The sequence below is a fragment of the Chiloscyllium punctatum genome, chromosome 23 (genome assembly GCF_047496795.1).
Source record: "Chiloscyllium punctatum isolate Juve2018m chromosome 23, sChiPun1.3, whole genome shotgun sequence".
Classification (NCBI taxonomy): Eukaryota; Metazoa; Chordata; class Chondrichthyes; order Orectolobiformes; family Hemiscylliidae; genus Chiloscyllium; species Chiloscyllium punctatum.
The window spans coordinates 85555475-85568133 of NC_092761.1; the positions used below are offsets into that span (position 1 = coordinate 85555475).

Here is a 12659-nt window from a genome sequence, read left to right on the forward strand (position 1 = left end):
TAATCCAGAATCTGGTTTCCAGCATCTGCAGTCATTGTTTTTACCTCTTCCAATTAAACCTATTGGACTACAACCTGGTGTTGTGTGATTTTTAACCAGGAATATTCTAGGATGCCACTGTGCAAGGATATCCTCCCATCCATTCCCAGGTTAAAACCTGAATTGTCAAGGACTTTCTCAAGATTTTAAACATCATAATCTTTTACCTTCCTTCTTCTACTAGACACTACTGCCCTTTAAACTGTATTTGTTGTTATGCCAGTATTATTTTCCTCAGCAGTAGCAAACAATAAAATTGCATTTCCTTTCAATCAAGAAAACCCTTTAATTGGATTGATTCTGTTGAACAAGTGAAACTACATTTTTATTGGAGTGAGACACAGCACTCGGTTAAAAATAATTAAAGCCTTTGCTACGGCCAAGCAATGGGATGCAAAACATAGGAGCCCTGCTCACCTACTTGTTACAATGTGTTGTTGTTCTAATAGTCAAGCTTACTGCTGTCATTAAACCATTTTACGATGTGATCAATGAAGCTGAGAGACACAGGATTTAATTTCCTTTGATTTTTAATTTTTTTTAAATAATTCTGCAACTGGTGACATATAACCCCAATTTCTGGATTCCCCCTCAGCAACAATACTAATTTAAAACTTTCTTAATAAAAAAAAAACAAGTTCCACGATTCGGCTCACTCCCTTCATGAAAAAAGAGCACACAGCATACAGTGCGCAGAGCGTATGGTGCTCTCAGCTTTATAAACGGAGGCATAGAGTACAAGAGCAAGGAGGTGATGTTGAACTTGTACAGGACACTTGTTAAACCTCGGCTGGGGTATTGTGTGGGCACCACATTTTGGAAAGGTGTACTCATTTTGAGTGAGTACAGAAGCAATTTACAAGTATAGTTCCAGCCTTGAGAGACCTTAGCTATGAGGATAGATTAAGGAATTTGGGATTGTTCTCCTTGGAGAGAAGAAGGCTGAGAACAGATGTTGATAGGGGTTTCCAAAGTCATGAGCAGGCAGGACAGAGTAAATGGGAGAAACTGTTCCCACTCACAGAAGTGAGAAAGGAACACGACGGCATAGATTTAAAGTGATGTCCAAGCAAAGCAGAGGTAATGTGAGAAAAAAAACCTTTTAAGACCATAAGACCATAAGACATAGGAGTGGAAGTAAGGCCATTCGGCCCATCGAGTCCACTCCGCCATTCAATCATGGCTGATGGGCATTTCAACTCCACTTACCCGCATTCTCCCCGTAGCCCTTAATTCCTCGAGACAACAAGAATCTATCAATCTCTGCCTTGAAGACATTTAGCGTCCCGGCCTCCACTGCACTCTGCGGCAATGAATTCCACAGGCCCACCATTCTCTGGCTGAAGAAATGTCTCCGCATTTCTGTTCTGAATTTACCCCCTCTAATTTTAAGGCTGTGTCCACGGGTCCTAGTCTCCTCACCTAACGGAAACAATTTCTTAGCATCCACCCTTTCCAAGCCATGTATTATGTTGTACGTCTCTATTAAGTCTCCCCTTAATATTCTAAACTCCAATGAATACAATCCCAGGATCCTCAGCCGTTCCTCATATGTTAGACCAACCATTCCAGGGATCATCCGTGTGAATCTCCGCTGGACACGTTCCAGTGCTAGTATGTCCTTCCTAAAGTGTGGGAACCAAAACTGGACACAGTACTCCAAATGGGGCCTAACCAGAGCTTGATAAAAAAAAGTTCCACGATCCAGCTCACTCCCTTCATGAAAAGAGAGCACATAGTAGCACAACGGTGCTTTTATATTCCAACCCTCTTGAGATAAGTGACAACATTGCATTCGCTTTCTTAATCACGGACTCAACCTGCATGTTGACCTTTAGAGAATCCTTGACTAGCACTCCCAGATCCCTTTGTACTTTGGCTTTACGAATTTTCTCACCATTTAGAAAGTAGTCTATGCTTTTATTCTTTTTGCCAAAGTGCAAGACCTCGCATTTGTTCACGTTGAATTCCATCAGCCATTTCCTGGACCACTCTCCCAAATTGTCTAGATCCTTCTGTAGCCTCCCAACTTCCTCAGTACTACCTGCCTGTCCACCTAACTTCGTATCATCTGCAAACGTCGCTAGAATGCCCCCAGTCCCTTCATCCAGATCATTAATATATAATGCGAACAGCTGTGGCCCCAACACTGACCCCTGCGGGACACCGCTCGTCACCGGCTGCCATTCCGAAAAAGAACCCTTTATCCCAACTCTCTGCCTTCTGTCAGACAGCCAATCCTCAATCCATCCCAGTAGCTCACCTCGAACACCATGGGCCCTCACCTTGCTCAGCAGCCTCCCGTGTGGCACCTTATCAAAGGCCTTTTGGAAGTCTAGATAGACCACATCCACTGGGTTTCCCTGGTCTAACAAGTAGTTAGGAAATGGAATATACTGCCTGGAATGTGGTGAAGGCAGGTTCTACTGAGACATTTAAAACGGGCATTGGATGGTCATTTGGATGGAAATAGTGTGCAGGGGTATGGGGGAAAAGCAGGAGATTGGCTCTCGGTATTAGAAACTGTACTGACATGATAGGCCGAATTGCCTCCTCTGGCGCCATAACAATTCTGTGATTCTGTAGCACACTTAGAAATTTGGGTAGCCCATGAACATTTCCTTTCATTAAAAATAAGAGATTGTGAAATTATTTGTGCTCCAAATCGGAGCTCTGAATAGCTGAAGCTTATAGGGACAGTGCTAGCTCATACAAATTACTCATTAAATTGCCACTGTAATTCTGACTTTGCCTATTCTACAGCGGAGATTCCAAACTCAGTGCATTATTTGTTGCTGAGCCTAAAAGCCAGCAGGCAGGATAGACCGGCTCGGTAAATGCAACGTTGTATTTGTGGAGCAAAGTTATACTCTCACCGACAGAATAAAATGATACAGAACCACCGTCAAAATCAAGACACACCCTGACAGTTTGGGGTATTGCACATGCTAATTTCATACTGTTTCCATTATGCCAAGCCAAAAAATTACAACTGCTATTCCACTGTAGGCACCATGAATCTTTACTGTTACTCAGGCTAACTCCTCTGTTAATGCTTTCGTAAGCAATTCCAATTGCCCATCCAGAACTGTACTTGGTGCAAATATCCCAGTAATGGCAACCCTGGGAGAATTTCTGTGTGCACAGCACTTGGCAGTAAGATGTGAATCTTCTCAGATGATTGTCATAAGTATGTTCGTAAGAACTCAGAACTATCTTCCTGTTTCCTTCTGATAAAACAACTTGTGTTTGTGCTGTACTTGGGTCAAATGTGACCTCACAGAATTCTGAAATGAAAGAAAAAGTTAGAGAGCAAGCTGTATTATGAGAATACTATCCCCATTTGTTCCCATCCCCCTGAACAGTGGAACTGGTGGATGAAGAAAAATCATTGTCATTCTCATTTGCTTTTGTTTTTTATTAGATTGTGGAACGTACTTGGATTTTTATAGTACTTTTGGATTGTCACAAAGTTTTGGTTAGCCAATGAAATACTTTGGAAGTATACCAATACAGGAAGTGTGACTGCCAATTGACACACAGCAAGTCCCCACAAACGGCAATGTGACAATGTCAAATTGTCTCTTTTTTCAACTGAATGAGTGACAAACATTGAACTGGACACAGGGAATAACTACTATGCTCTCTGTCTAAATCGTGTCAGGGAACCCTTTACACTCGCCTGAGAGACAGCTGCAGACGCCCCCATCAGTGCAGCATCCCTCAGTCACACACTGCAGAAGCTGCCTAGATCCAATTTCCCCATTCACCAGAAAGAAATAGAATCCATAACTTCTAAAATCAGAGGTGAGGATATTAACATTGAGTCCCAGTTACCAGCTGCATTGTTGAATAGTTGATGCTGGTGAGATTCTGGCTTAGGACAGACAGGACTCATTTCACAGTACTGCCGGTTCTGGCATAACGTGATTATTCTATTGTCATGTTATAAGAAAATCATGCAATAGCTGCACCATTAAAGAATCACATTATAGCCAATACAGGTAAGGAAGGTTAACGTTCTATATATAACAGTCTGAATTCTTCACTCGTGTTAAAGTTAATTCACGTTGAAGAAACATGCATTTTAGCAGAACCGACTGTATATGTTAGTTTCCTTGGTGTAGGTATTAAAATAACATTTATACCGAATTGAATATAAGGAAGTCAAACTACTAACCTCCATACTTCATTAACTCCTGCCAAAGTTTGTCCATTTCAAGTCTGAGATTCGAGATGAGCTTCAAAGCATGCTTGCATTTGAACTGTAATCTTCTGTTGTACATTTCTATGGGTTCTTCTGGTGGAGGAAGATGTGTAACTTGTTTGGGTATTGATGAAGTACCCTAAGTGAGTGTCATTAAATAAAAAGTATATTAAAACAAAACTCCAAAGTTTCAGCTTTTGTTTTAAGCAATTTTCAGGGTTGGAGTTCACCTACTCCATCTCTGTAACCCCACAAAAAAATGTCCATCCAAGTGGTTGGGGAGACCTTTGTCACCTATGGATCTCTACTGTGGAATTCCTGAACCACAAGTAGCTCCCTCCAGCAATGGAGGTTCATCACACCCACCCCATAATCTTCACCTCAAACAATCGATTGCCTTTTTAATTAGTCAGGGAATTAAGGGTCATGGGGAAGGCAGGAAAGTGAAGTTAAGGATTTGTAGGTTGGGATTCTGACCTTGACAGCTACCACTCCCCAGATCATGCAGTCAAAAAGCAAACTCTGATCACTAATAGATTACAGTAGAGGTTTTAACACATTGGAAAGACTGCAGAGTGATTTATAAGAAGGAATTTAAGGTAAGGAAATTTCAGTTATGAGGTTAGATTGAAGATGTTCTTGGACAGGAGGAGGATAAGAGGAGATCTGAAAGAGGTTTCAAAGCCGTGAGGACAGAGCAGATAGGAAGAACTGTTTCTGCTTATAAAAGAATCAAGAACCAGAGTCATGATTTGGAGATGCCGGTGTTGGACTGGGATGTACAAAGTTAAAAATCGAATAACACCAGGTTATAGTCCAACAGGTTTAATTGGAAGCACTAGCTTTCGGAGCGCTGCTCCTTAACCAAGAATCAGAGGGCATAGATTGAAAATGAATTACAAAAGAAGCAAATGCGAGTGACAAGAAAACTGCTTTACACAGCATGTAGTTAGGGTGTGGAGTGCACTGCCTGGAACAGTAGTGGAAGGAGCTTCAGTAGAGGCAGTTAAAAGGGTATCTAGTACAAATAATGTGTATAAGATAAGAAAGCAGAAGATCGGTAATGATGTCCGTTTGTAGACACAATAGGCCAAGTGGCCTAACTCTGCGATGTAATGCTTCTGTGATTCTGAAATCACTGAATGTTTCCCTTTCTTCAGGGCACTTCTTCTAGATAGATTCCTGGTCAGATCACACTCATGAAACCCTCCTCAGCTGTGTACCGCCCAGGAACGACAGCAAAAATATGCATAGGCTGTCATGAAAATATAAAAGGCTACATTTGCCATGGAACTGTCCATACCCACCAGTCAGCTCATGTCGGATGAGCCATTTCCTTTTCCAATGTTCAAGACAGTAATTAAATAGCCCATTAATTGGCAACTTTAAGTCAAAGTGAAAATTATAATTGAACACTATAAGATAAAGGACAAAGAAAGACCATCTGGTCAGTCACATGCAGACAAAATAAAATATCTCCAAACTATCCATCACAAATTCTTCAAAAATACTTAGTGGTATCCAAGCCAACATTATATTTTAGCTTTTTATACTGGTGCATATCAGTTGTCTCATCCATATCTCACAGAGATAACCAATCCACCTAAATAAAATTTATTTTATTTGTTGCAAGCTTCTCTCAACACCAGACATCTCTGCACCTCTTCAGTGGGGAAAAAAAAAACAAGCTAGATTTCCAAATGCCTCCAAGAACCCCAAGACCAGGTAACATTCTGAATACCCACCTCTGGAACTTCTCCAAGGCCTTGGTATTGGTCCATCTTGAACCTCCTCATACAATATGTTTCTCATCCAGAATCTTAAACCGAACCCAGTAAATTAATATTTAATTTTGGAAAACAAGTATACTTCAGCAAAGCCAACTTCATTATTGGCCTATGTTACCTTCATGAACCTCCACTGGTCCTTCTCCTTTGCCAAAGGTTCAATCCCACTTTTGGTCTGGCTGAGTTTTTCAATATGGTCACAAAGTTGTCTTGAAGTTGCTTCAATCTTTGTCTCAATTCCTACATACTCTTCATCTAATAGTTTCCTCATAGACTCTTCCTTTGATATAAGAAGCTTTTTGATCTCCTTAAACCTTTCTCCGATTAACATCATCATCTTGGATGTGGTTTCCTGGATTTCAACACATACAGCAAATATTAATTACAAAGATATCTACATTGCTGCAAACATGAAGAAAAATGGCATTTTAACATCAGTTGAGAAAAATAAAAAAACATGCTCCACATTTAGTGAAACCTTTGATTTATCTACAGGTGCTATCAGAGGAATATGTTGTCAACAACAAAAATAGAAATTGCTGGGAAGGTTCAGAAGGTCTGGCAGCATCTATGGAGAGAAATCAGAGTTGACGTTGAGTCGAGTGACCCTTTCTCATGAGGCGTGTTGTCAAAGCACGGAACCAAATAACCATCTCTCGATATTTCCGTAGAAAAATTGCCCAAGCTGACTACTGCAGTGGGACTCACCCAAACCTGTTCTTATGAATAAGCTGGTGACTGTTTTGAAAACTACATTGGTGGATATCTGGCAGAACACTTTTTCAGTTGAAATCTGGAAGTAAAATGGCATGGGAGGGAGATTTTTTTTTAAAAAAAGGTGCGATCACAACTAATGAATTGGAACCAACATTTTTAGACCAGACCAATAGATATTTTAACAACTATTTGGAACTTGCTGATATTGGTATTTTGCTCCCCCATAAATCCTTACTTTTAGAACATTGGATTTTCAATGTCATAAATACTAAACACAATTGCTCTGTCTGCTCCCTTCCAGTAATCCCTGCTTCTGGTTCTTAGCTGAAGCATTTTTCTCCCAGAGCTTCTACTAATTATCATTCTCTGCTATCCAATGGCACTATTGCTAACTCTTTGCTCAAGTAAAGTTCTCAGAAGCCAAGCAACAGAAGCTGACCAGTTTTGGCTCATTTTTTGCCTGCACATCTACATTGATAAGGAACACTCCTTGCCCTGGTTTTGTACATCCCCTCCACCAGAGAGAAGAGCCTCAACTTTAACCTTGGACAGCATGGGTTCGAGATGGAAAATTATAGCCCTTCTTTAGTTAATGGTCGCACTCTGTATTTATGAATTTTTTTTATCCAAAGTTGGAGACATCAGGATAGATAACTAAAAGCATGGTGGGTGTTGAGGAAGATATTAGAAGACAGGGAAGCATAGAGTTTTAGAGAAGGAATTGGAAACCTTAAGACATGAACAGATCAAAGCACTGGTGCCAAAATGGGGCAAAGTAAATCATGTTGGGTCCATATAGAACATAGAACAAAGAACAGTACAGCACAGAACAGGCCCTTCAGCCCACGATGTTGTGCCGACCACTGCACCACATCTTCAGGAATTTCCCAACTGCTTCTGAGCCAATGATGTTATGAGTTAGATTTCAGTGTCTCAGAATGGCTGTTCTTGAAGCACTCGGAAGAGGAAAAGAATGAGACAATTTGACACCCTCTGAGCCAGCCATACAATCAGGCAGAAAAGAAAATCTTGTTTTGACCAACTAAGAATAAACTGGGAAGCTCCTCTCTGACTCCCGGAGACCTGTCAGCAGTTGTGAATAATCCCAATTACTGCCCACCCACCCATTAGCTAGCTGCTGACTTGTCCTCGACTTTCAGAAGTCCATCAAATTATTTTTGCATCCTGTGTTTAATGCTCTGAGCCAGTTTGTCATCATTTTTTCTTAATATTTACATTTTTTGAAGAACATTCAGAAAGATTCTCTTCAGTGTACAAGCCTGATCTAGATTGTTAACTCCAATTTAGGCACACAATTCTCAAATACAATGTTAAAAATCACAACACCAGGTTATAGTCCAACAGGTTTAATTGGAAGCACTAGCTTTCGGAGTGCCGCTCCTTCATTGGACTATAACCTAGTGTTGTGATTTTTAAACTTTGTACACCCCAGTCCAACACCGGCATCTCCAAATCATGACTCAAATATAATGACATCTAAACTTTTGTACAAGCTGACTGGCCTTGTTCATGTATACCCTCCACTGCCTAACAAACCTCCACAGGTTCAATGCCATGACCAAAAAACACCCAGAAAACTTAGGTGACACTTTGGGTGGTGGTTGTTGATGGATGGTGTAGGAGAAGGGGGCACTGGTAAAGAGATCTTGACCTTTAGGCGTTGGAAGTAAAATTCAGGAGCCAAAGGTCACAAAAAACGTTTGCAGAGTGTGTAAAAGTGAAAAGTTGATTGGGTACACATTACACCCCACAGAGAAAAATGCAAATTCCACCTCTCCTTCAGCACCCACTGTTGAAAGGGCTGCAGCTTTGATTACTTATTCCCTATGCCTATCTCCGCCTCCGACCAGTCTAGACTGTAACGCAAAGATACCAGTGCTGTCTTCTCTATACAGAAGTATCACAATTGCCGGACACCTGAAATTAAAACAGAGAGCATGCTGGAGAGACACAACAGGTCTGGCAGAATATGTGGAGACAGAAACTATGACTCATAACAAACTTCCAGAGGAAGTTATGGAGGCTGGTACAATTACAACATTTTAAAGACATCTAGATAGGAAGAGATTAGAGGAATATGTGCTGACTTAGATTAAATTAGGATATCTGGTTCTCATAGAGGAGTTGGACCAAAGTGTCTGTTTCTGTGCTGTACATCTCTATGACTCTAAACAGCGTTGATGTTTCGAGTTTAGCATGACTCAAAAAAGACTCATACCAGAATGTTAACTGCTTTTTTTTCCATATAAGCTGCCAGACGTGTCAAGTTTCTTCCTAGTTTTGTGTTTTGTAAGCACTGTGCAATCAGAACTGCATCAAGATACAACCGTTCAACCAGATATGGTAGATTACCACTTACCTGGATAGAACAGCGTTCATTTGCCAGAGCACCAAGTTTCTCTTGTGTCACTTTTACTTCTTCAGATATTTCTCCAAGAATACTTTGAAGATCCACCTTAGTAAAATTAGAAATCCAGTTATCTTAAGTGAAGCAAGGAAACCTGTTTCATGCGTGCAATCAATTTGTAAGCCTTTTAAGGTTTTTGTGAGGTGCTCAGGAGGTGGTTGGATTCATTGCTGGTGTGTTCGCCGAGCTGCTAGGTTTGTTGGCAGATGTTTTGTCCCCTTTCTAGGTGGCACCATCAGTGCCATGTTGCCTCCTGTGACGCGCTGCTGTACTGTTCTGCTTTGAATGTACGTGGTTCTGTTTGAGCTATTTCCAGTTGGTGCTGGTTCTGTTTTTCCATTACAACAGTTTGTATATTGGATCCAGGTCAATGTGTTTGTTGATGGAGTCCAAGGATGAGTACCATTTTTTCCAGGAATTCCCTTACTGTTCTTTGTTTGGCCTGTCCTAGTACCATTGTGCTGACCCAGTCAAACTCATGGTTCTTGTCATGGTTACCAGAGAGAGTTGGTCGAGTCACGTGGTGTTCATGGATGCAGGTCACTTGCTGTTTGCCCTACATAGTGCTTAGTGCAGTCACTGCATGGGATTTTGTAAATTACATTCATCTTGCACATAGTGGATATCGGGTCCTTTGCTCTGGTGAGCTGCTGTCTGAGAGTGGTTGCCTATTTGTGTGCTGTCACGATCCCTAGTGGTTGGAGCAGTCTGGTTGGTTGTCAGTCACAAAATGTTTTTAATGTACAGGAGACTCCATCACAAACACACTGACTGGGTCCCAATACACAAACCGATGTAACGGAAAACCAGAACCGGCACCAACCGGAAAAAGCTCAAACAGAACCACATCAATTCAAAGCAGAACGATATGGGGTGCCTTACATGAGGCAACACAGCACTAGTGGTGTCACCTAGAAAGGGGACAAAATGTCTACCAACAAACCTACCAGCTCAGCGGACAGACCAGTGACAAACAAAATCCAATCTGTAAACTGTTGAACTTCTTTTGTCTGCATCTATTTGATTGCATAGGAACTGAGAAACGATATCCTCTGATGGGGAAATCAACTATGTGGGAACAGAATCTTTATTACAGCTACGTCATGCAGCTGTGTATTCAAAATAATTCTTCCCAAACATGCTAACATCAACAGATTTTTGTTAGGCACGTTTAGCAGATAATAAGGGAGAAAAAGTGGATATAATGGATCAGGGTTATAAATCTAATTCGATAATCATGCAGGCTTAGAGAAGTTTTTTTTAAGATTAGAATCCCGACAGTATGGAAACAGGCCCTTTGGCCCAACAAGTCCACACCAACCCTCTGAAGAGTAACCCACCCAGACCCATTCCCTCTGACTAATGCACCTAACACTATAGGCAACTTTGCATGGGCAATTCACCTGACCTACACATCTTTGGACTGTGGAAGGAAACCGGAGCACCTGGAGAAAACCCTCAGGGAGAATGTGCAAACTCCACACAGACATTCGCCCAAGGCTGGAATCAAACCTGGGTCCCTCGCGCTGTGAGGCACAGTGCTAACAACTGAGAAGTTAATGGCTTCCTTCTGATTTAAAAGGTCCCTTTTATATGGGATCTCTCAAGTCAACAGATATAAATCCTAGCTAGGTCAGAATTCAGATGATACCAGGTTATAGTCCAGAATCTTTCGGAGCCCTGTTCTTGAATGGGCAGCTCTCCAAAAGATTGTGATTTCAAATAAACCTGTTGGACTATAACCTGGTGCTGTGTGACCTCTGACCTGGCATCATTCCAAAGTAAGAGGCGAGTTATCCAATCAATAGCAAGAAATGTACCGTTACACAGCTCTGTAAAAATGAGGCTAACCTGTTTCATTTTACGTTGTTCCGCCAAAGGGATGGTTTTGCAGCTACTGTGAGCAGGTTTACAAGAAGCACATATACAAACGTCGTGGTTTGTACAAAACACATCCTGGATCTTTCTGTGCTCTTTGCATTTCCACCCTTGCAGGTCTCCGATTGGGCTGGTTATCTCGTGGTCCTGGTAAGCAGCACCGTGGAGGTGAGGCCAGAGGTGGGGGCCACAGAAAGAGGCCATGCAAGTCAAACAGGTCTTCTCCGCCTTATGGACCGTGTCGAAACACGAATCGCAGGCAACTTCGTGACCCTCCCCCGTGAATGCATCGGGCTTTTTGGTGAGCTGCTCAATGACAGCCACCAGAAGCACGTTTCTCTTCAGCACGGGCTTCTCGGTGTAATGGTACCTGCACTGTGGACACTGGATCTCCTGGTGGAGCCTTGCAGCTTCATCCCAAACCTCCTCCAGGCACTTGGAGCAGAAATTGTGGCCGCAGTTTGTGGTGACAGGCTCCCTCAGCAAATCCAGGCACACTGGACAACAGAGCTCAGCCTGGACACTGGCGGAGGTCGCCATTCCTCACTCAGCTACACCCTGGGCTCTTGAAATGTCTCAGAAATGAAAGTGAAACTCAACTCAGACCCGCCAACACAAAGCATTACTCTACTCGGTGGGGTGGGGCTAGAGGTTTAAGATCAGAATGGGAAGGGGGAAGTTAACATTTTTTCACACAAGCGTTCTCAGCTTCAAATAAAGGCTTGGACAGATTGGAGGTGGGGGGGGAATGACTCCTTTATTAGGATTTAATGTGCGATTCAAGAGACACGTGGCACAGCAGACACTTCAGATCTGCAACATCTGCAGTCCTTACTTTCTCCTGGTTCAGGGCATAAAACGGAGCAAAGAACCGTGGATGCTGGAACTCAGCATGGAGGAACTCAGCAGGTCTGGCAGCACGTCTGGAGAGAAAACGTGACACAGACACTACCAGAGCATAGAATAAGGGTCACACCAGAAACGTTAACTTCTCCACATCCTGATGCTGCCTGCCTCGCTGTGTTTCTTCCAGCCTCCTGCTTGTCTAACTTTGATTCCAGCACAGAGTCATAGAGATGTACAGCACGGAAACAGACCCTTCGGTCCAACCCGTCCATGCCGACCAGATATCCCAACCCAATCTAGACCCACCTGCCAGCACCCGGACCATATCCCTCCAAACCCTTCCTATTCATATACCCATCCAAATACCTCTGAAATGTTGCAATTGTACCAGCCTCTACCACATCCTCTGGCAGCTCACGTACCATCCTCTGTGTGAAAAAGTTGCCCCTTCGGTCTCTTTTATATCTTTCCCCTCTCACCCTAAACCTGTGCCCTCTAGTTCTGGACTCCCCGACCCCAGGGAAAAGACTTTGCCTATTTACCCTAGCCATGCCCCTCATAATTTTGTAAACCTCTATAAGGTCACCCCTCAGCCTCCGATGCTCCTTTTTTTTGTCTCAGTGCACAGAATAGTGCAGAGCAGGCCCTTAAGCCCACCATGTCTGTGCTGAACATGATGCCCTTCTGAACTAATCCCATCTGCCTGCACATGGTGTGCATCCCTCAATTTGCTGCCTGTTCATGTCCATTTAAATGC

The 12659-nt window shown here is 42.5% G+C and overlaps 1 protein-coding gene across 1 annotated transcript; it reads right to left on the reverse strand.

The window, feature by feature from the left end:
• Positions 1-551: 551 nt before the first annotated feature.
• On the reverse strand, positions 552-11607 carry LOC140494202 (E3 ubiquitin/ISG15 ligase TRIM25-like). Its single transcript, XM_072593361.1, has 5 exons — positions 11030-11607; positions 9131-9226; positions 6152-6385; positions 4220-4385; positions 552-3326 (listed from the first exon to the last, which is right to left on the reverse strand). The coding sequence occupies exons 1-5, from the start codon at positions 11594-11596 to the stop codon at positions 2797-2799; spliced, it is 1593 nt and encodes a 530-aa protein (XP_072449462.1). The 5' UTR covers positions 11597-11607; the 3' UTR covers positions 552-2796.
• Positions 11608-12659: the final 1052 nt, after the last annotated feature.